Consider the following 24155-nt stretch of genomic DNA (forward strand, 5'->3'; position numbering starts at 1 on the left):
GTTTCTGGATTCCTTACAATGCAGTACGACCCTCCTAACTCAACTGTTTGATAAATTCATTGCAAAAATTCTATATTTTTCTGGCTGGGTTATTCAGAAGGATCCAGACATGTAACTGCACAATGGGCATGCAGGGCCCAAGAAAGACACATTTTGAACCTGCACACCCATTTAAGAAGAGAACACATAGCCAGGTCTTACAGAAAACCTGGCTAGCTTTCAAAACAGAACAAATCCCAAGTGAAGTTGTGCTTTTCATAATCTCTGCTTTGGTGGCTGTCAGCTGCTGAGTTTTCTTGCCTGCAGCACAGTGTATTTATTGAAGGGCATTCTCAGACTCACAGCCAGTCATCAGAAACACTGCTTGCCTTCTCAGCTTTAACAATAATGCCTGCTGACACAAACGCCTCTGGTTTTAAATCAGATCAAGCACCTACTTGTAACTCGGTAATCTCTTCCTCCGCAGCATGCTGTTGTCGCTTCTGCTCCTCAAGTTGCTCTCTCACTTTCCCACACTCCTCACTGACTGCCTAGCAGAGAGATTGAGCCAGGAGTTAGAAATCCTCTAGCGGCCACCCCTTCATTTACAAAGTTCCCAGCTGTGAATCATGAGTGCTCTTAGTGCCATGCGTGTGATAAACGCAGCACCACTGTCAGGCTTATGAACGACAGCTAAAAGGACACTCAGCTCTTGGAATCAAGGAAACTCCCTCTGTGGTGGCACTAGCTGTGTTTTACTGCTAAATTCCATAGGTTATTACAATTCTGAACGAAAAGAAGGTCAAACACATGCAATGGCATAAGCCTCTGATCAAACCACCAGTCTGATAGTGGTCTGAGATGTTATCTCAGAATGGCAAAAAACCCACAATAAAATCTTCAGCCTTTAGGTGTGCTGTTTCACATAATCAGGGCTGACTCAAGATTTTCTGGAAGCAAAACTTTGATCTTCTCAGTTGCTACCTTGAGCAGCTGAAAGCAAAAATACGAAAGGGAATTAACTGCAAAAGCATATGGTTTCAGTTTAAGTCTGCTTTCATCAGAATCAGCTCTAAGGAGAAGCAGTCTTACAGGTGTGAGGAACAGGTCTCGCAATGTTCCTACCAAAAAAGAGAACAACCACAGCTGTAACCAGAGGGAATAGTTACAGCAGATGCCACCTTCAGTGCCAACATAAGAAATCATCACCCTCTCAAGGAGTGGATGGCTTCTCCACTGGGCTTGGATGGCCACACTGCACATGTCCATAACACTCTGAAGAGGTATTTTATCTCAGACAGGCCTAGGTCATGAGTGTAGAGACATTTTCAGATTCCCAGGCTAAGGTTAGTTGTGTGCTAGTCTCAGAGCCTGACCCACACAAACCTTAGGATTTCATGCAGTAATTGCTGTAGCAGATGGTAAAGCAGCTCCCTCAGCTATAATAATTACATTAATTTACCTTGAATTTTGTCTGATAATTTAGAATCTCTGCGCTCATTTGAAATTTTATTGCAGACAGTTCTTCTTGGCTGGTCTCTTGGAAGCTCTGTGCCTGTTTCTTTGCTGTCTCCAGCTGCAATTGCAGATTTGGGACAGCTGCGGCACATATTTGAGCCTCCTCTAATTTCTCTTGCAGGCTCCTGTTCTCCTCTTTGAGATTAGAGATGTCAAGCTTCAGCTTCTTCTGTTGCTCTGCTGCCTCTTCTTCCAGTTCTTTGAGCCTTTCTCTGGCCTGGGCTAACTGCTCTTCTGCATCCATCTTTTCAGAGGACAAGCCACAAATCTGAATACCAAGTTCAGCCATATCTGTGTTAGTCCTGTGGAGGAGATCTTTGTTTTCTTCGTTTTCCATTCTAGCATTTTCCAAGTACTGCTTAACCTTGGATAGCTCTTCCTTCACATTCAGCAAATTATTTTCCAGCTCAGCATTTTGAAGGGCTGTTGTCTCCTGCTCTTTTTTCAGCACTTCTTCCCTTTCTTTACATTGTACCAGTTCTTGCACGTGGTTTCTGTTGAGAGACTCATTCTGCTCTTTCAGCTGCTGGACAAGCACCTTCTGCTCACTCAAGGCAGTCGCAGTGACTGCCAGCTCACCTCTCATCCTCTCTCTCTCATCAGTGGTCTGCTGAAGCTTGACTCGCAGGTCGAGGACTTCTGCTTGCAGCCTAGACACTTCACCTCGATTGACCTCCAACTGCTCTTCGCTCATGGTCAGTCTGAAGGCCAGCTCTTTTGCCTCCTTCTCCAGGGAAGCTGCCAGCTGTAGTTGCTGTTTTTCCACCGATTCTTTTTCTGATGTGAGGGATTCTATAAGCTTTGTCTGATGAAGGCATGTCTTTTCAACACTGAGCTTTTCTGCCTCAAGAGTCTCTGCTTTCTTTCTGTGTCTTTCAGCTTCTGCTCTCAGCTGCTCACACTGGCTCTCCATGCCTTGCAGTTCTACTTCCTTCTCTGTGAGCTGTGACTGGAGACACTCTTTGCTTTCCTTCAAGGTGCCCAAGCTTTTTTCCATTTGTAAACTATGCTGTTTGGCACTCTTTAGCTGTCCTTCAAGTGAGGCATAAGACTCCTTGGTGGTCTCCTCTCTTTGCCTTAGTTCTTCATATTCTGAGTGAAGAGCCTCCAACCTCTCCTCAAGAACTTGGCTTTGCCTCCTGGCATTCTGCAAGTCTTCATCCAGCTGTTTGTTCTCACCCCGGAGCTTTCTCTCTTTTTCATCAACTGACACCAGGGCATCATCTATCTCACTCTGAAGTTGTTTCTCAGAGGCTCTCAGCCTGGCTACCTCAGCTTCCAGGGAAGCTTTAGAAGCTTCCAGATTTTTCAGCTTCACTTCCATCTTGTTCTTGGACTGCTGCAAATTCACATTCTCTGCTTTCAGCTTCCTGCTCTCCTCATCCAATTCGCTCACTGCAGAGTTTCGCAGCTCCATCTGCTCCTCCAGCTCCTTGACTTTCTGCCCGAGATGCTCTTTCTCAGACATGAGTTTCCGGTTTTGCTCCTCAAGGCTACACACAGTCTGACTCACCTTTGTTAAGTGACCCTCCTGTAGTTCAAGTTGCTCTGCTTGTGACTGGGCTTCCTGCTTCAGTGCTCCTTCCCTCCTACCATATTCCTCCTCAAGTTTCTCCTTTTCTTTCCTGGCTTCCTCAAGACTTTTTTCCAGTGACCCCACCTGAGCCAGCGACCCCATTACCTGGGTCTGGAGCTCAGCCATCTCCTTTCCTTTCAGAGTCAGGGCCTTCTGAAGTGCATCCTTTTTCTTTGTCATAGTTTCCAGGCTCCCAATCAGCTTTTCACTCTCTTCTTTGGAGTCAGCAGTGAGGCGATTGTATCTGGATTCCAGTTCCTTCTGTGCCTGTTCTTTCAGCCGCAGCTCCTCCTTTGCTGCTTTCAGCTGAGACGCACGTTCATCATTTAGTCTTTGCATATCTGCCTTTTCCTTTTCCATCTCCTGAAGCTTCTCCAACAGTGCCCGTATTTGTAGGGCAGAGTCACACTGGGCTGTGGCTTGCTGTCCCTTCTCGTCCAAGGCAGCATCAACTTTCGCAAGGAGGCTGAGATTCTTCTGTTCTGAAGAACTCAGCTTGGCTTTGAGCTCATCGATGCAAAGATTATTCACAGCAACCAAAGCCCTTGAGGTCTCCAGCTCCTGATTCAAAACCTGCAGTTTCGAGGCACAGTCTTCCTTGCTGGTCAACAGCTGCTCCACTTTTGTTGAATATTCTTTCTGCTGCTCCACTGCATTTAATTCCAATGACTGTAGGCACTTCTGCAGGTCATGGACAGTGCTCTGAGTGGAGTGTGAGACCTCACACTGCTTTTGTAACTCTGTGATCATCTTTGTCAGCCGGGAGTTCTCCTCACTGTAGTTATTGTTCTTCTCCTTTTCTACCTGTACTTGCTCTTTTTGAAGGCTGACAGCTGCCTGGAGCTCCTGGTTTTCCATTTCTAGCTGGTGAATACGATCTTGAAGTTCCCTCTGTCTCAGCTCAGCCTGGTCAAGTTCTAAACGCATCTCTTCATAGCCCTCAAGGTGTTCAGCATTTAGTGAGCTATTTACATCAGGGCTGGAGGGAAACTCCTGGGCCTAAATGAACAGAGAGGGAAAACCAGAAGGTCTAAGTAGTATTAAACATGTATATAAATGGTGTGCTCAAATGAGAGCAAATTCAGATTCCTAACATACAGTGACATTCACGTTGTATTCACAGCACTACAAGATATCTACTTACAGGAAATGGGACTTGTTTTCCCAGAAGATAAATGAAATCATACCTATCTGTAGGCAGTCTTCTGAATATACTTTTTTTCCTCTACAAGATTTGCATGTTCAGTTGATTCAGCTACCAGATAATTCCCTTTACTTTTAATTAAGAACAGTTGTTGTAGTATAGCATTATAAAAGTCATAACCACGATAAAACTAGAAAGTTCTCTGGAACTATGCCAACTAAAGATCTGCCATGTCACATAAATATTTATTTGCAATCTGCTTACCTGCAAATAGTTGCTCACTAAACTGCTCATGCTGGAACTGCGACTTGGTGGCTTCCATAAATATGCTGAAGATCCAAGTGAGGACAGTGTCCTTCTGTTGATCACACAGAGAAACAATATATAACTCTAAGCACATATATACATGTCTTTCTACTCCCATATGTAAGACTTGTCTACCGGTATCTACCACATGCAAAAAGACTAACTGCAACTGCTGCCTTGGGCAACAACCACTGAAGTTGATGAAAAATAAAATAAGGATATTGAAGGCACCTACAAAAGATTATGGGGCTGGTAGCCATGACTTCCCACATCCAGAAGAATCAATGTAGTCTTACTCTAAGGAATTGTATTGCTGTGTGGTAGCAGCTCAACCAGGTGGTGGCAGCAAGTGGCCCTAGAAAATTCTCACGGATAAAAATGGATCTGGACCAGATCTAGTAGTTTTTGTTATTCCTCAAGTCTAGTGGGATCACCATTACTGCAAGTGAAGCACACTGCTTGCCTGTCCACCCACTACATCTCAGTTCTTAAAACAGAAGCCAAGAATGTTTCTTCTTGTGCCTGTATAGATGAGAACAGTTTGGGATTTGGACTTAAACTGCAGTTAGTGAAAGTACTGTATTACAGAGCATCATCTCTGATTGCTGGGACACAGTATACTAGAAGGAAAAACAGGCCAATTTGTTTATAGAATAATTACATGGGAAAAGTATATACCTGTTCTAACACAATTACTGCTACCTTCAAAAGCATAAACTTTTACAGGTTCTTTAACAGGCAGGTGGTTTATGGCCCTGTAAATACAAAATGACAAAGTGGTTCCATCTTACCTGGCAAATGCTGGCCAAGCTGCATCTAAATCGTAGCCTCTTGATGCCAAGTCAAACTGAACATCAGTGAGCTCATAGAGCTGACCCACAATGTCAGAACTCATTTTGGAATTCAAAAATGGACTTCTTGCATAGTACCAGTCACTTGAAAATAAACAAACAAAAAAGAAGAAATACTTATTCATAAGCAAAGGAGAAGCAGTAGTTTCTCTTGCAAAAAAACTCAACAACATCATTATTTACTTCACTCCAGAAAAATTAAGATACACTATTCTAAACACAAACTGAAAGCAACTAGATCCACCAAACTGCATCCCATCCCTTTGATGTAAATGAAACTAACCAACTTTAATTAATTCCACATAAATATTTTTAGAGGAGCCCCTGCACAAAAGACTTTTTCCTCTAGTGCTTGGGCAAATCACTGATAATGCAACATATTTGCTACACACTGGAAAATCACAGGGTAAATACCTAAAGCACTCACCTAATACATCAAAAATGAGGGACAGAAAGCAGTATCCAGAGTTAAATACACTGTGAAAATAGTTGGCTTTTTCTAAATGCCCTAGCAGTGTCCCTCCAAACAACTACAAGCTACCTTTGGTGTTCCCTGGACAGAGGCAAGTTGTTCCTCTGTATGACAATCCAGAGAAATGGAAATGCATTCTGGGGCTTTGTGCAACACATCCAAATTAATCCTTCCCCATGATGTGCAGCTGATCAAACCCAGGATCTTCCATACTTATGAAAACATCACCTTCGACACCGACGAATGGAAGCACCAGTACCACCCACTCCACACACATTTAGCTGTAATAACTTTCAATCTTTACAAGCCCAAGATAGATACGAACCAGTGACCTAGGCCAAAAGGTCTCTTAACCTTCATATCCTATTACCACCTGTCTAAGCCAACCATTTGGAAGGGTTTCAACTTCTTTCAATAGCTACTAGGTGATGTTGCTAAATCATACCGAGCAAACACCCAGTTATCAAGGTACTTTGCTATTCACCTGGTCACCTTGGTGTTCATAAAACATTGCTGCAAGGTGTCTGCGAGTCTTTGGTGAACCAGGGAGTAACGAAGAAATGCTCTTCCTTTTCCAAGGGATGTTCGTAGCTGGAAGGGAGAAACCAAAAGAAAAGAAAATTCTAAATATCATTTGTAATCCTGTAGAAACACGGACAGAACAGTCTACACAGCATTGTAAAAAAACCCTCACAATAAGCCACCATAAAGGAAAAAGCAGTCAAGGAAAGCAGTAAGAACTGCCACTGACAGACACCTTCTCCCATGTCTGTCACTGGACGAAGGACGAATTTCTTTCTACAGCTGGCTGTTGTCCACTTTATAATACTAAAAAAGGCATCACAGGACCAATGAATCATCTAATATATGGAATACTTGAGTACAGACTACGCTAAGGACAATTCCCAATATAAGGCAAAACCTCAATATGCCCAGCAAAGCCAGAAGTGGCTGCTTAATGATACTTAGGATGTGTATGGCCACAGCTGAAAGAGCTTTAGGACAGGTCTAGTCATAGAACAAAGATGTACACATAAACAAATATACATATCCATGGACACAGTAACCCCAGATGATGTAAAAAGCCTTCCTTAATACTTGGCTGTTACATTGAATAAAATCTAATTCTAACTTCAGACCAAGAGCAGCTGCATGACTGAAACTGAGGGATCTTTTTAGGAAGACAGCTGTTAAATCAACATAAAGGGGATCACAAAACTCAGCACTGAATTTTGTTATAGCTGTTAACTTGGGGGATTGATATTTTGTTTTGTCTTTTACATCTGAACCATTTTCTGTCCTGCAAAATGCTGAAACTCCAAATAGCAGTGTTTCATTTTCTCTTTCCATCAAAATCAGTAACCAGTTTAGGAAAGGAAATGGAATGTGATGAAAGAATTTCTCACCAAACTACTCATCCAACTAACAATGCAAATAAATTATTTAAAATAGAAGCCAAGACAAATATCAGAGGGGTTGAGGCACAAGTTGGTAGGTTACTGTAAACTTCACTTGAAAAGTTAGTGTAAAAGAAGGCTCAAAGGCCATACAAGCTTCCTCTCCTTCTGATCAGTATTCCACTGTGGTGAAGTGAGAGCAATATGTGAAACATTCAGCTTCCCTGTTTTTGCTGTTACTGGGCTTATGCTCTAAAGTAAGACACAGGTTCCTCATTTAGCTCAGTAATCCACTACATACAAAAACGTTCTTTATAAAAGGAACATAAATGAAATGTGGAGCAAAGAAAGCAACAGTTTTTCATGCTTTTTGCTTTGAATTCTATAGGACAGGAAGTGCAAAATACCATGGTCCCCAAACACTAAGTACCCTAGAAAGAGCAAATTTAAATTTCCAACTGGTTTTCATCTTCATTCACCTTGGAGATCGCTGAAAGTTTCTTCAGGGAGATGCTATGCCCACCCTGTGCACAGAAGCTTACAAGCATTTTTTCCTAACTAGGCATATTTAGTGGATACTGTCAGACAAAAAACCCACTGGAAGACAAAGAATTAATCCTATCCTTCCTCCCATTGGTTTATCAATTAAAATTGCAAAGCCTTTTTTTAAGCATGGAGATACCAGAACAAATGCATGTACCTGATAAGGAGTAGAGGAAAATGCATATGCAGCTACAGATAGCCAAAGGCTATTTGACTAGGAAGAAAAACCATGCCAACCACCTGCTAGAGCCCTACCAGCAATCTAGGAGGCAGGCAGCATCTGACTTGGTGTAGACAGCAAACACTGTAACTAAGGTGCAATGTATGGCTGTCAAGATTTGGAAAGATGTGCATTCAGTGTAATCACCTCTTGAAAGGAAAAGGGGAATGACCAGAACTCACTGTTCACCTACTGCCATAAAGAATAAAGCCCTCTGTAATTAACAGATAACAGTTTCCAGGGTATTCTCATTTGCCTTCTTTCTCCACCTCTCTAGCATATCATGCACCCTAATATTAGAAGTACTAAAGGTAGAGCAGAAGGAGAGGCATTATGCTGTTAAATGTTTGACTGTTCCCAAAATTAACTGCCATTGCTCTTTCCTTTTTGTTCACTTCCACCTTTGAAAGTCAAATTCTTGTTCAGTGAGCAAATAAATTACATTTGGAAACCTTTGTATTCTATCCAGCCAGGTTCAAAGACTGAGTGATGATTTTTACCTGTCATGAAGGGAAATAACAAACATGTTTTTGTGTCATGGACCCAAGTCTGCCAACTCAGTTATTTGAAATGGTTGACTGATCCTTATTATAAGTGTCCATACTCCTAAACCACAAGTTAATAAAGCTAAAATTAAAAGAAGTCTTCCACAAGCTAATTTCTATTATTGCACATAATCTGAAATAGAAAATATCCTACTTCCAAACAATAACTTCTGATACTGTGCTAACAATCAAGCAGCCAGAGCTACTGAAGGAGGAAAAAGCGAGCAGTCTTTACATGTGGTAATATGCAGGTGATAACACAGGCAACAGACTGTGGAAGACTATGGCACAATCACCTTTGTGGAGAAAACAGATTGTCTAATGCTACCAAGAATTTAGGGGACACTATCTATAGTCAGAGGATCTTTCCTGCAGCAGCAGTTACTGTCCTTACTTCACCAGTCTTCCTGGAAGTAATGGGATATTCAAATCAAATTTCCATGTCTCGTCCCTCTTTTCCTTCACAGTGGTAAAACAAACTGGAGCCCTCCCTTGGATTGTTCACCTCGGAACTGCAAAATTCAACACTTCTGAAGTTGCAGGGAGAAGAAAGCAGGGTAGAGAACTCAGGGCCTGCCTCTACTACAGCATCATGGTTCTTTTTCAGATGGATCAAAACAACATTATCTAGAGCTGCTGTGGAGAAATTGCTAAGAGAATAGGGAAATCTGCTGTAAATAGTAACTTGTCAATACAAGTTAGCCCTGCTCACAGATAACGGCACCGAGCATCAGGACAATGCTGGCTGGCACCACCACACCACTGCCTCTTCTACCCCCAAGGAAAATCTTCAAACGATTCCAAGGACTCAGACAGGATCAACGCAGAAAGCTTCTCACAGTATTTATCTCACCCACTCATTGAGCTGAAGGCATAACATGGCTTTTAGAAGATTAAGCTTTTATTACTATATATAACAGAAACAAGGTTTTTTGTGCTGTTCATTACCTCTTAACCGAGGTAATAAAGACAACCATTCCAAGTCATTTCATCACGCTGTTTCACACAGAGGAACAAAGTTGAGACAGAAGATGAAACTGCTGCCCTCAGTCAGTCCTTCTCAACTCTACAGACCAGATGAAGAAGTCTTAAGAAATGTCAAATACGGTGAACCTTTCATCTTACTCTTAGAGCCAAGTCCTGCTGTAAGCTGTGCTAAAGACGGCAGGTTCTATCCTTGACTTAATTTTTCACTTCTTTTTAGAAAAAATGGCACTTTATGAAAAGGCAGGGCACATTCAGTTGTAAGTGGCCTTTGAAAAAGGAGTCAAGCTATCTAATCCTATATAATTTAGTGCTCTAGTAGAAAAGGTAACTTTGCATTTTTATACTTTACATGAGAATTAACAAAAAAAATCCCCTATTTTTTTTTGCTATATGTTAAAAGCGGTGGATTTTTTTTTGGTTTGTTTCTACTGCTCTCTGAAAAGACCTACCAAAGCATAAACCACATATTACAATACTTAGCTGATATACTTACTTCCGTAATAGACTTGACAAAGCGGATTCCATCATTAGCTCCTTTGATTTTTGCCAGACAGTCACAGAAATAATCCCAGTAGTCTTTTCTGTTGCCCAGCAATGTGCTTTTCTCTTTCTGGTCAAACTTAAATGAGGAAAATAAAATGCAAAGAGCAAAACTTAAATATAAATATATTTATATATAGCTACTTGGAATGCTGTTCCTCTCCCAGTAATATGTGCTTTCATGACTCCTCTTAGCTTTAGCCAGTGTATCCACAAAGGAAGGAGACATTGCATTGTACTGATGCAATCCAGCAGTTACAAAAGCTACTTTACAGACAGTAACAGATAATAATGTTCTGAGTCTCTTTAAAATACAGACACCCTTTCAAAACTGCCAAAACAAAGATTTACAGCAAATTCAGCAGCGGTTCAAGAGTAAGGAACTAACAACCAGTTGCATCTTGGGCCACTCAAATCCCAAAGGATTCTTCAGCTTCTGCTGAAGCCTCTGCACCCCAATTAAAACTCCCTTGCCTAGATTAAAACTAGATTAGTATGTCTTTGTTGCAATCAGTGACATGATTACAGCATATGTGGACACAAGACCATGCAAACCGAATTTCAGTTTGCCCAGCAATGTCCTCTTCTACTTAAATTTTGAGGAAGGAAAAAAATAGCATTCCAGATTAAAAAGCAGGCTTTTGCATTAAGCCTTCCACACAATAAAAAAGGAAAAAAAAAGAATTTCTGAAGTGAAATTGAAAAAAAAAAATGTAAATTACTCACACTACTATATTTGCACCATGAACAGCTCACTAGTATTTATTTTGCATCAAAATGTTGTCAAGATCTCATTACCACAGTTTTTCCAGGATAACTTAGCAACTCTAAAATCAAGCTCAGATCTTTCTGATCAATAAAGAAATGCCTTACATTCTTCAATCAAACTGCCAGCTCTTCCTTTCAATTACATTTATTTATTTTCACTTGAAATAAGTACAATAAGCAGCACGCATTTCAGTCCACTTACCACACACACACACACAAAAATAGAAAGAGAGACTCAACAGGACATTTATGATTGAGTTAAACCCCACATATTGAACAGGCAGTAAGAGAAAAATAGGCCAAGCTTTACTGGTGGATTACAAACAACACACATAATTTTTTACCTGTAGAAGGTACTCAAGCTTGTAGGAGAATTTTTGCAAGTTGACACTGTCATCTGTGATCGGTTCCCCTCCTTCTTTAAATTCTTTACTTAACTCAGCCACAGCATCTGTAAAACAAGACACGAAACCAGTTAACTAATGCAAATGATATATAGCACTGAATCCATAAACAACTAAATAAATGGTTCCTTCATGGACATCGTGCATATGTATTCAGTTTCTTTAAGCTGAAAAGTCTTAATGACAGGGCAAAAAAATCACTGATATGCTTGCAATTTAAAACCACCTATAAGAAAACTAGAGCTCAAGCTATGTCAATCTGTTGTGTGGACTATTTCTTCTTCTTAAAAAGACACTTAGCACTTCTGACACGTAGCAAAAATTGGCAACAGACAACTGCTAACTGCTACCTCAGCAGAGGAAAGAGAAATAACTTTTTGCTGTCTCATGTGCACATTAAGGTATTGCCACAGAACAAACAGAATTCTGATTAGAAAGGACAAAGCATGTAATCTGCTAAAGGGGATCAGTAACACGAGAACAGTCATTTGGTCAGCACATTTATCTTCTCCATGCTTTATTCAGGAAGGTTCAGCTTGTGCTGGTTACAAACACAGATGGGTAAAATAATTTACATAAAAAAAGCATACAGCAACTCCTATTCCCTCAAATGTACAGCTGTAGTGGGTGAGGAAATCTCAAGTCAAAACAAATTCTGTTGTCCCCCTGGACACCCTAGCCCCCAAGCGTGTACTTCTCAGCATCAGAAATTACTGATTTTGAATTTGCTTTCCACTTGAGTTTCTACTTAATTCAGGTGACTGAGTGAGCCTCAGCTCCCAGTCCCACTCAATCCCCTTTGCAAATTAAAATCTCTTCCTGTTAGCAGGCATATAGATCTCATTTTTTTATACTACAGGAAGAGCTAGGTTCCCAGTTTTGGTGCATATACTTTAATAAAAATTTAAAGGAAAAAAATCTGGATCTTTGTATAAACAGCTAATTAAGACAGAGAGCAGGAAAATTCTTAAGAATCTGCTGCCAATTCTGCCTGCAACAGAACTGTTGAAAATGAAGTTGGCTACTTCTAGTGGAGGATAAGTTAGGTTCCACTGCAGCGAGAACAGCAGGTTCAGTCCTCCAGCACTGTTCCTCTGGATCACCCTTCCCAGTTTGGTTTGTCTTTCTGTTTCTTTCCCTTCCCATATTAGCAGCAACTCCACACCAGCTTCGCATCAAGGAAGGGTCTAAAAATCAGGCCTTCTTATCTCACATGAAGTCTTGTAACAGAGTAGCTTTGTGCATGCCAACAAAGTACTAGTTCACAATGCACACCCCACAGCCACCTTTTTTTTAAGTATATTTAAAGATTATTTCTTATCTTGCATGGAAAATATTTTTACTTCTTATCTTGTATGTTTAAATCTGCAGGATTTAGGAATTTAGGGTCCTGCAGAAGGTACAGCACTTGTCTCACAAAGAAACATCAGTCACACATCATACACCTTGGATTACATTGCTGTAATGGTTGCACGAAAGAGTAACAGCTGAAAACACCAACTCCTACTCTCTGTTATCTAAAACATGGAGGATGCAGTACCTTGCAAGTCTCTGATAATCCGCTGCAGTTGGCTTTCGCCACTAGTTGCTGCCATCTTGAAAACAAAGGCAACTCCCCTTCTGAGCTGTTAACCTTTTTCATCCATCTAGATAAAAACAGCAGAGTTCATATCCTTGATGACCATTGGGTTGATGCTGATTACTTCTCTCTGTAACACCTGCAATTGTAAAAATCAAAAATTAAATGGAAGATTTTATCAGCTCAAATGAGAAGCAGAGAGGTGCTTTGGCATTTTAGATCCTGTTTAGTAAAGAATTCCAAGGCCAACTCCTTTCCAGGAATCTCTTTTTTTATTTCCTTCTAGATTTCACTTTCCATTTCAGTTATTTCTTCAATTATATCTTTCAAAACTACTGAGCAAACCTCAGAGAGCAATTTTTGCTGTAGATACAACACAGTCAGTTGTACAGCCCAGCTCAGGCTGGCATTTCATGCAAAACATCTTGTGACCCTGAGGGAGGTTCCAATGACACGTGGTTTTCCCTCTCAAAATCCTCTGCTAGATCTTCCCTACGGGCTGCAGAGTAAAAAGATATAACAACTCTTCTATTTCAGGGACACTTCAAAGACACAGAGTAGGCAGGGGCCAAGGAATCAAAAAATGACGCATTCTTGATTCTCTGGCACTGGAGTGTATTTTTAATGCATAGGAGCTACTGAAAGATGTAGTACTGGAGCCTGGGTTTAGCATGAGAAACCCCTCTCATCCCATTCTCAGAACCCAACATGTAAGAGGACACCACTTTATTTTAAGCTCTGTTACAACATCCCTGGTTGGATAAACATACCTTGCACCACCTCCCTTGCTTAGGACAACGAGGAGTTATACCTAGCACTCATAGAAAATCTTTCTGTAAGCAAAACTAATTAAAAGCCTAAAACACTTTACTAAATAACCATGCCTGGGGATCTAAACTTTCAAACACTAATCTGGGAACAATCATTCAAAAGAAAAAAAAAAAAAAAAGCCACACAGAAACTGCATAGGAACTTACTAAGCATCCTGTTCAAAGGTTGTTCAGAATTCTGTCTGCAGCAGTACAGCCAAATTTTCAAGGAACCACAACACCCAAAGCACTGAATCTTTAGAAAATTTGCTGTTACACTTCAGTGCTTTTGTTATAATTCAAGATGAACCACAATGAAATTAAGTTGTAATTAAAAACTTACAAATTTTTGAAATCTAATGTGACTAGGTCAGATTATTACATCTCCTTTCTCTTTTCTTTCTTTCACTCCCCAAAGAACTAAATTGGCATGGCTAAAGTAGGTGTCCGGATTCATCAAATGGACCATCCTTCCCTATGTATTGAGATATTATTAGAAAATGGTTCTGATGTGATCCTCTATTCTTTTCCATTTGAAACAAAGCAAACCTTAACAAAGCCACAGAGAGAGAAACATGGTACAGAATAAAGAGAAGGCTGAAACTAGGCTTACCAGCGTGTTTCTCTGAATACGTGTGTTGTGTTACCTGCTAGTTTCAGTTTCCATATTTTGTTATGACTCAAGTGTCACATGGTCCATGTGCTGTCTGGGTAAGGGCCTTGGACTGCAAAATCCCCACCACAACTGGGTTGCTTCAGGGAGAGGAGGCCAGCAATCAGAGACCAGACAACCTTCTGTGGTGCCAAACACAATTTTTTACCCTAAATCAACAATATTACATTCTCAAGACTCCTATCTTGATTCTACAAAGTGAGCATACGAAGTACCACCACTTCCTGGCAACTTGCTGAGTTTGGTACCAATGTAAAAAAAAGCAAGAATAACAAACCCAGTGAGTCAATGTTTCCTTTTCTAAGCACACACAGTAACATCAGTCATAGCTGCTCAGTTTGGCAACTGTTACAGAAAGGAGATTAAGTGAGAAGATTATGACATGTGGGCAATTGAAGCTAAAAAGTGTGACCAAACCAAATGCTCTTCCTCACACAAACAAGGGGATCCTGCCTGTCCTTCCCAAAGCTCCCATTCAAGACTCCAGAGGCACAAAGAGGCATACCGGGAAAACAACGACCAGGCCAACTGCAGGCATGTACAGAGAGCCTGGGAGAGCAGGCAATTGGGAATTGAGCCCTTATTTTGCAATAACCAGCAGGGAGGAGGATATGGGGCATCCTACGGCAGACAGGCACAGCAAGCGCTAATTCCCAGCCAAGTGCTAATTCCCAGCATGGTGCTCAGTCAGATATTCACTGCAGGAGGACTAAGGCAGTTTAGAGTTTCCCCAGTCCCACTAGCACTGCTTAAGTGAGTGTGTGTGCCCAGAAATCACAGATAAATGACTGTGTGCACAAGAGCTCAGTGGCACAGTGCAGAGGAAGGCTTCCTCTTCCCAATGAGTTGATTCTCTTGTGTCAAATCCACCCAAGACATGCATCTTCATTCCCAGTGGGATCTCCTAGGTAGAATGTGAAAATCCTGAACAGAGACCACAAGTCAGCTGGAAGGATGTAGCTGCACAGCCCACTCTTCTGCCTACTTCCTACTCCATGTCACCCCTTTTCTCAATACCTGGAGCAAAGTCTCACAAGTCCCCCTTCCTTGCATCAGCTCCCATCCCTGAGACATGCATTTAACCCCTTCTCCTCCTGGAGGTGAAGGGGACTTTTTGACCTGGACTATTACATAAGGCAAACGTGCTGAAACTTTTCTACTTGCCTTGCCCTCTGCAAAATGGGGACAAAGATACTTCTCCCCTCCGTGGTCCTTCCAGAGGTGTTCTTAGAGAACACAGTCCATCCCTCAGAAAGGCGCAGAGCTCCCACTTCCAGGGGCAAAGAAAGCTGGTAACGCACCTTAGCTGGTTTCTCAAAGTTTCAAAACAGGAAGAACTGTAAACACCTGATCTAATCCTTCCTGATCCCAGAACACTGTGCCCAGAACTCTCTGGAGCACAACTCTGTTCCTCCAGCATTTCCTATCCTATTATGCACGCCTGTAAATATTTGCTATGCGAAAACAGCATGATACATTCGTCAGGCACAAATGACCTGCTGCGGGTCAAAAGCTTTTCAGATGATGCATCGTTACCTCTTACATAACAAAGTAACAGCACTGGACTAAGGCAGATGGTATTAACTTGCACAAGAACTGCAGAGCTGCCATGACATCAGTGCAGCTACACAGAGGAGGCAGGACATGTCATCAGTCCCTCCTAGCACTCTTGGGCTGTGCCTGCTGATCTCTGAAGGTGGTTCCTGCCTCTCCTGCTGGCATAAGTACTAGTGTGGGGGTGACAATCTTCTTTACAGAGGAGGATATCCTGGAGATTAAAGAAAGAAGCAGAAAGGAAATAGCCCATGTCCAGGAAAAGAAAAGATTTACCTGAACGGGAGTGAGACACACATAAAACAGGAAACAAAGTTTAATGACTGTAATTAAATTGGTTAGTGGAGCAGCTACAATGACCTACTTTTAATCTGATGGTATAAAATTTTCTACACCATGTCTGCATCTCCAGCAGCTACATTTTTTTTTTACTTCATTGGTCAATTTTGGCCAACTTTGACAGAACGTAGTTGTCTTCAAAATATTACACTCCCCCATGGGCAATCAGAACAGTAATTTGGGAGGAAGTCCACGAGCAGAGTGTCCCTTCATTGATAAAAAGGCTGCAGTGAGACCTCTGTTATAGCCTGATATCAGAGAATCCACTCCCCATCCAAGTGCATTTTCAGCGCACTCTAAGAGCAGAGCTCACGCTGCAGACTTGGTGTAATTCAACTAAACAGTAAATCAGATCTGCAAGAACTAATTTTTTGGGCATCATCATCACGTGTCCCCCAATGGTATCATGAGGCCTTTAATTATTTGGTGCCTGCAGTCCTGTGCTTGTTCTAACATTCTATATGAAACAAAACAGACAAGTGAGGATACTGAGACAAATCTTACGTTTGTGAGTCACAACAACCTTAACCGTGTTATTCCCTTGTGTGGTGTGAATATGATTTGCCCTATAAAAGCAGATACTGACTGATAACAGCAAAGCACACTGTGGAAATAAAAACCCAACCTATCTGGTCATACAGTTGGCTACACAATATACTAACAAAAGAACACTGAACACAAACCTCACAGCAAAGATGAAGAAAGAACTGGGAAAAGAAAATCCCTAACTCTCAGGACCGCAACACCACTGATTTAGCTAAATAATTTCATTCCAGTAATTGTCTGGAAAAACTGCTTGGTACTTTGTTGTTACAGGAAACAGAGCCCCAGTGGAATTCTTGGCAACTGTGCTGCTGGCTTTTCCCATTTTGTACCATGCAGGTACATGAAGCTGCATATCCATGAAGCTGAAGAACTGTTTGCTGGAAGTAAGAGTCTGAAGTGAGCTGTAAAAAGGACAGAGTGACTCTTCTGTCATGACCACACACACGCTTTTACTGAGCAACTCAAACCTTTGTGCTTTAACACCGCATACAAAGCAATGTGACTGACACAAACACACGCCGGACTATATGACATAGGACAATTGAAAACAAAAGGCAGGTACAGCCTGAACGTCAGCCAGGGAGCCAGGGTTTCCATTCTGAGAATCGAAATTTTCTTGCTAAATTAATCTTCCCCCTGCATTTTCTACACCAACAAACCTTCACATTTCAATGACAAATAAAAAGATTTTGGAGGAATGTTTTTTATTTCTTCTAGTACCTCAAGCATGAGACCACGCTGTAAACCTATGCTGGATTTTCCACATGTTGATACACACAAACCTTGTTTTGAAGTGTATTTTGGCAGAGTAGAATAGAGTAACTAGATGAAGTGCATAAAAACAATCACATATTTCGCAAATGCCTCACAGAGAAGCATTTTTATAGTTAAGGACTCCTTAGAGTAAAGCCCTTTTCGTGGGAAGGCTCTTGTTCTCTAGGGATATTTGCATTTTACAGCATAAGAGCACAAACTAATGACATTCATAAAATACTGCTTGTAACCCTAATCTGAAGGAGAGACTGATACAGAAGAATCAGTAAAGTTTTATACATTTCTTTGTGCAATGTTCCCTTTCTATGAACAACTGACCTGCATTCCAGCCCTGTTCCTTGTATTTGCAACCTGTTCTTAGAAAAAGATCAAAACTAGGCAATGGACATGACTATACAAGTGGCACGGTAAGAACTCCATGAGGCAGAGTTAATTTTTAACCTCAAGTGGGCAAAGCTGGCAACCCTAACAAATTTTTTTCAATGCTGCACCTACCGAATTGCACCTCCACTCTAAGACCTGGCTTAAAACCCTGTGAAATCTTACACTGAACTTTGCCACACAGCACAGATGCATCACACGAGGGACACAGACTCCTGCTGAACAACATGAACTCAAATGATCACTTTCTTCAAACAACACCACAGGCTTGTACATATCTCACAAAGACAACCCTGTCTCAGCCCTATCTCATGACGAAAGAAGTTCCCTGTTTGAGGAAGCAGTCAGTTTACAAAGAGAAGAGCACTCTTCTGATAACAGGAATTGCACTAGTATCACTTTTAACAAACTCGTCTGCCGCTTTTCCTTAGAACACACCAGACCTCGCCCCATGTCAGGAGTTCTACCTTGTTTACTAATATCTACCAATTAACCCAACTATAACTCTCCCAGAGACTTGCTTCTTCTCAGCTGCTCCCATCCTATTTCACTGTCCCTGGAGAAGGTACCCCTCTGCCTGTATGGTGAGCCGAAAAGATCGATTTAATTTAAAAGTTAAAAGGTTTTTCCCCATTTGTGCCCTCATTCTCCCAAACCATTCTCCCCACGTCCCTGTGTAGCTTCCCCGCCACAAAACCTGTTCCTCCTCTTCGTAACTCACACAGCTATTGACACGTTCTTCAAGCCATACACCTGATGCTTGGGTGCTGCTCTGAGGAGCACTATGTATACACCTACAGAAATAGAAACCTACAGAACACCTACAGAAATAGAAACACCAGGGGACTTCCAGCTGCAAAAGGAGTGTTGGTGATTCATAACACCCAACTTGCTCCTGGTCCTAACTCGGAGATTTCAAAAACTCTCATGGTTTTCAGGTCTCCAAAGTTGGTCTCTGAGCCTTGTTAACTTTCTCAGCAAGTTCAGTCTGACTAAAGCATTTCAGCCATCTCTGAAACTGTGGGATAGATTAAAAGCAACAACCTGGCTCTGAATGGGACCTTCCCTTAGCAAGATTTTTTTACCTCTTTATCTACCATTCCACGCAGGCCTTCCAAGATAAAGTTTCAAAGGTACTTGAAAAGGTTTCCTCCAGCTAATGGTTTTGGGAAGCTTGGTGGGTGGGAGTTGAGACTTGCCCACCAATAGCACTGCACATGTCCAACAGCAGTGGCAGCTCCCTAGGACAACTCCTGGCCTGTATGGACTTCCCAGTGAACTAGCAACCTGCAACACTGAAAATTACAGGTTTTGGCCACACACGTGAAGATCAAATAGAGAGCAAGGCAAGCAAAAAGCATGCTGAGACAACCCAAACTGACAGGCCACCAAGTGATCCATGCTGCCCCAGAGCCAACAGAAAGAATTCTGGTTTTCCTTCCTCTGTAGCAGGAAGAACAGACTATTTCCTCTCCCTCTCTCTCCTTGTGGGTTTTCTAATGTAGGTCACCACTGCGGAGAGAAAGGGGATATTTCAGGGTTGCAAGCCCCGAAGTTTGGAAGAGAGGCCTGTATGAGACTGCCACTGCTGGGCCAGCTGGGAACAGACAGGCTTAGAGATGACACAGGCTTGGCATGGGCCCAGTTATTCAGGGATACCCTGATCCAACCAGTTCACTTTCAAAACCTAAATTGGCTTGTAGCAGTGGCAAGAGCTTTCCAGTTCTCATCCTTCTTCCCAGCAGGAAATTAAATGTCATGGTGGACACATTCAGGGGTTAATTGCTTATAAATATCTTTGCTGAGATCACTATACCATGAACAAACACAGAATACTCTGATGGACAAAAATATTAAATCAGAGGGAAGGGTATACAAATCAAGGCCCTGTGCAGCAAGTCTCCCAGTGCTGTACCAAACACTGAGATCCAGGCACTATGGAAAAAGGCTCTGCTCCTTCTACCAGTGTTACAAATGTAAAACCACCTTCAGAATACATTTGGGCAAAGTACTTTAAAGTAGAATTTTTGGACACAAATAGCCACCACTCCCTGGAACACCAGGAATTACTACATGAAAATATGAACTAGACTGGATACAAGCTGCTAAAGTTTCCTTGCTTTGGCAAAAAGAAACAAATAAAAACATAGTAATAGAAATAAATAAACGAAACCAGTCATATGTAACAATGAAAGCACTCAGGGCTCTTACAGTTCCCTTCAGTTTAATAATCTCAACAACGTTTAAAGAATACTAGAGGAGTTCCGGGTTTATTTGACAAATAGGCAATTGTTAATTTTTAAATGTAATCAACCAAGAAAAACAAATAACAATTTGAAGTAAAAAAAATCAGCACTACTTTTCCTTGAGTGCACCACATAATTTCCACAATTTTACATAGTTTTCTTTACATCTTGAAGAGTTTTGTCTCTCTAATTGTTTTTTTAGGTCTGGATCACTCGCAGAGTCTTAGAGGATCCCGGCCTTCAGGACATTAGGACAAATTCCTATTCCTTTTATGTAACCCTCTAGCAGTGGAGAGAGGGACTGCAAATACAATACACTCACTGTTGTCAGATGGTGTACATAAGAGACTCTTTTATACATGAAAATCAGACTCCATAACCAACTAACAGGCTCTTCAGAAGAAGCAGTGAAACCATGTTTACAACAAATGCTGTCAAATATATATACTACAGATATATATACTACAACAAGCAGAGCAAAATAGACTATCACTTATTTTGCGCCAAAGCATCTTAGATACAACTTTTTAACTGCAGTGCAGTCTTCTGAATGTGAATGTTTGGAAACGCTATTTGGATCATCTAGAAGATTTTTTAAATTCAAGCACTCCCACGGGAATCATTTAAAGACTTCAGGAAACTGCCTTGTACACAATAAAATCTGGAAAACATACAAAGCACTACTGCAAGGCAGTCTGTCTCCTCTGCCGCATGTTCTGAAACACCATGTCAGAAAATAAGAAAAACACTAAGAAAGAATACGCTGCCTTGTTGCTGACAAGACAGAGAACATGTTTGACTCTGAAAGTTTCATCCTAGCTTGCCTTGTGGGTGCACGAAGCTGGATAAAATCAAACACCCACTTTTGATCTTCAGCATTAAAGAGGTAAAGGCCTGGTACTGCTCCCTCTGTTTAAACTTGAAACTTAAAACTTTAAACTTGGTTTCAAGTGAGAAGCAGAACCAGGAGTGTGACACCTGCAGCCGACCAACTCAGTATGCAACACAAACCTTGTAAACATCAGCAGGAGGGTGGGTGCGATGACCCAGGCAGAAAACACCCGAGTCCTGAGCTCCTGAACAGGCAGCTGCAGCAGCAAGGAATTCACCAGCTTCCAAAACACGGCACAGCCCCTCCACAGTCCAACTCACCACCGCAGGACCTCTAAGCAAGGAGAACCCAGAGCACAAAGGCGGCGGACAACTATTTCACTAAAACCTTTCTTTTTGCCTTTTTCCTTGCTCACTCTGGATTACCAGGATCAACATAAGCCGGAGGAGGAGGCTGCAGACCCGGCATCTGCTCTGGAGACAGACCCAGCCGCCCCGTGTGCCAGCAAAACTCTCTCCCTATCCATCCGCCGGAGATTTGCCGACACAAGGGCAAAGCGGGATTAGGGGCAAGCGGCAAATATTTGCCTGTCAGCACTTTATAGCGGGTTGAGGGCACGGATAAGGGGAGAGGGGGGGCTGGGGGGTGGGTTTGGTTTCCATCAGGGTGACTCCGCTCCTCCTGCAGCTGCAGGAGGGGAGAAAAGATAGGACGGGTGTTCATGTCGGTCTAAAGTCATCGCTCACCAGGTGGACATGATGACACTTAAGGGGACTGGGTCTGGCTGGTGGCCGATGTCCGCCTCGGCGGAGCCCCTGAGGGTCGGGGAGTCCCCGTTCCGGGGGTATCCCAGGCCAGCATCCAGCCCACCCCGGGCTGATGCGCCCCTGCCCTGCCCGCGCTCACCCCGCCACAAGGCCGACCCTGGCATCCCCCAAAAGGCCGCCGGCACCTCTCTCCCCGCCGGGGCTCCACCCCTCGAAGCCGAGTTCCGAGCAGCAACAAGTGGAAGCCGCCGAAGTTACTTCCCGCCCCCGCTCCCGCTCCCTCTCCCTCCGGCGGCAGACGCCGCCTCTTACCCCCCGGCCCCGCCGCGCTGCCCCGGCGGGTGTGCGGGAGGTGTCGCTCGGTACCTGCGCGGCCTCCGCCGCCATGTCGCGGAGACGCGGCCCGGGGTGAGGCTCCGCCGCTCCCCGCCCGACTACAACTCCCGTGAGGCCGCTGGACCGGCCTCCCCACCCCCGGGGCGGTGGCTGGAGCCCCGCCCGGGACACCCGGAGGCCGCAGAGGGGGAAAGATCTGTGTTGAAAACAGAAAGGGTTTAAGTGGCTATGGGGGGGGGGGGAACCTCTGCTTTCGGCTACAGCTGCAGGATTGGGGTGGTTTCCTCTCGGGAGGTGTGTTTCTGGTACCCTCAGGCGAGGTCGATTTTTACAGAATTACAGCGTTGTTAGGGATGGAAGGGACCTCTGGAGATCATCCAGTCCAACCCGCCTGCCAAGGCAAGGTTACCTCGGGCAGGTGACACAGGAACGTGTCCAGGTGGGTTTTGAATGTCTCCAGAGAGGGAGACCCCACCACCTCCCTGCGCAGCCTGTTCCAGTGCTGTGCCACCCTCAGTGGAAAGAATTTCTTCCTCGTGTTGAGGTGGAACTTCTTGTGTTTTAGTTTATGGCCGTTTCTCCTCGTCCTGTTGCTAGGCACCACTGAAAAGATTTTTTTCATATGATAACTTTTGGTTGTTCATTTTAATACAATAACTTTTTAATATAATACCATCCGTTGCTTTCTTTTAGGACTATTCAATATAGGTGGGTTTCTTTTTTTTTTTTCTCCTTTCTTGGTTTGCTCATTAGTTCATCAAGCTCTTTGCTTGATGGACAACTGAAGCAAATGTGAAAGCCAGGCTCACTAAATCTAGCAGCAGATTTCCCCCTTCTGCCTTCGCCAGCTGGCAGAAAGAAAATCCTCATCCCTAAGGTGAAGGGACAAGATGACATACTCTCAAGATGCGCCAGGAGAGGTTCAAGTTGTACATCTGGAAGAATTTCGTCACAGAAAGAGTGATTAGACATTGGAATGGGTGGTCCAGGGAGGTGGTGCAGTCACCATCCCCAGAAATGTTTAAGAAAAGACTGAATGTGACGCTTATTGCCACGGTCTAGTTGACATGGTAGCATTTGATCAAAGATTGGACTTGATGATCTCAGAGGTCTTTTCCAACGTAATTGCATCTGTGATTCTGTGAAAGACATAGGTAGAGATTAATAAAGGCCACAGAAAGTAAAACACTGGGAGAAAGTGAGTTTAAAACTGGAACAAGAAGGCACCTCCTGAGGCAGGGTGTGGGGGGTATGTGGGGCATGGGGTTCCTAATACTCCCAGCACACTATCTCCCAGCATCAGGCTCCTTCTACAAACAGACTGTTTCCCCTTTTCAGATTTTAACCCTCCCATAATGCATATGATTCTCTGAAAGGACATTTCTTTCGCAGTATCTGAAATAGGCTATGCTGGTTTTATACCTGAAAGTGTACTGGAATACTAAATTCCTTTGGTGTTTTTTCTGCATGGCTTTGGTAAATGAATGATTGTAAATAAAACTTGTGAGCAAGCAGTTTGTCATCAATTCTTGCCACAATGTCTGTGACTTTATTAGTTTCATAAACTTCAGCTTAGGCAGCCATAAGATCAAAGCATCCCATTTTCAAGACTCTCAAGGAAATACATTTTGTACATAGTCACTGTACATGTTTCCATCATCCTCACTTTTTCATCCTCCATGAAGAAGAATGACTAAGTGACCTTAAGTTTTGGTGATTAATCTAATGTATGTTTTTTGAATAACTCAAAAGCATTTTAATGTCCTCAGAAATACAGGTTATAGGGCTTTGCATGTTGTGGGCACATGACTTGTGCAATGCTTTGGGATGCCTCGCATAGTTTGGAAGCAACCTTCAAGCTGAATTTTCTTGGCATACTTTGCTGAATCATCCAGTACAGTGCCAGGAGCATCTACTGAAAACAACTGTTTGTTTTTTCATTGATCTGTTGACAAATGGGTGTCTTCCAAAAGTAATTTCAGGGTCATCAGATGCAAATAGCGATAAATCAAATCTCGTATAATTTCACTGCAATGGATTTTTTCTTCCATATTTTCAAAAAGTCAGTG

At 42.6% G+C, this 24155-nt stretch overlaps 1 protein-coding gene across 7 annotated transcripts in view; it reads right to left on the reverse strand.

The window, feature by feature from the left end:
* Positions 1-22205, reverse strand: part of FYCO1 (FYVE and coiled-coil domain autophagy adaptor 1) — a 46862-nt gene extending 24657 nt beyond the window's left edge. The window contains exons 1-9 of one of the 7 annotated variants that reach the window (XM_050312424.1): positions 22117-22205; positions 12791-12968; positions 11191-11297; positions 10032-10157; positions 6331-6437; positions 5315-5458; positions 4482-4575; positions 3179-4072; positions 438-530 (exon numbers count right to left, since the gene is read on the reverse strand). In XM_050312424.1, the coding sequence (XP_050168381.1) occupies positions 438-530; positions 3179-4072; positions 4482-4575; positions 5315-5458; positions 6331-6437; positions 10032-10157; positions 11191-11297; positions 12791-12845 (1620 nt within the window). In that variant the 5' untranslated portion in view covers positions 12846-12968; positions 22117-22205. Of the gene's footprint in view, positions 1-437; positions 531-1441; positions 4073-4481; positions 4576-5314; positions 5459-6330; positions 6438-10031; positions 10158-11190; positions 11298-12790; positions 12969-15475; positions 15712-21162; positions 21509-22062 lie in introns of those variants that run through there. The other 6 variants (XM_050312381.1, XM_050312390.1, XM_050312397.1 and 3 more) reach the window with 6 other exon arrangements.
* Positions 22206-24155: the final 1950 nt, after the last annotated feature.

This window comes from Myiozetetes cayanensis, unplaced genomic scaffold, assembly GCF_022539395.1.
Source record: "Myiozetetes cayanensis isolate MyiCay16 unplaced genomic scaffold, myiCay2020 scf1, whole genome shotgun sequence".
NCBI classification, from domain to species: domain Eukaryota; kingdom Metazoa; phylum Chordata; class Aves; order Passeriformes; family Tyrannidae; genus Myiozetetes; species Myiozetetes cayanensis.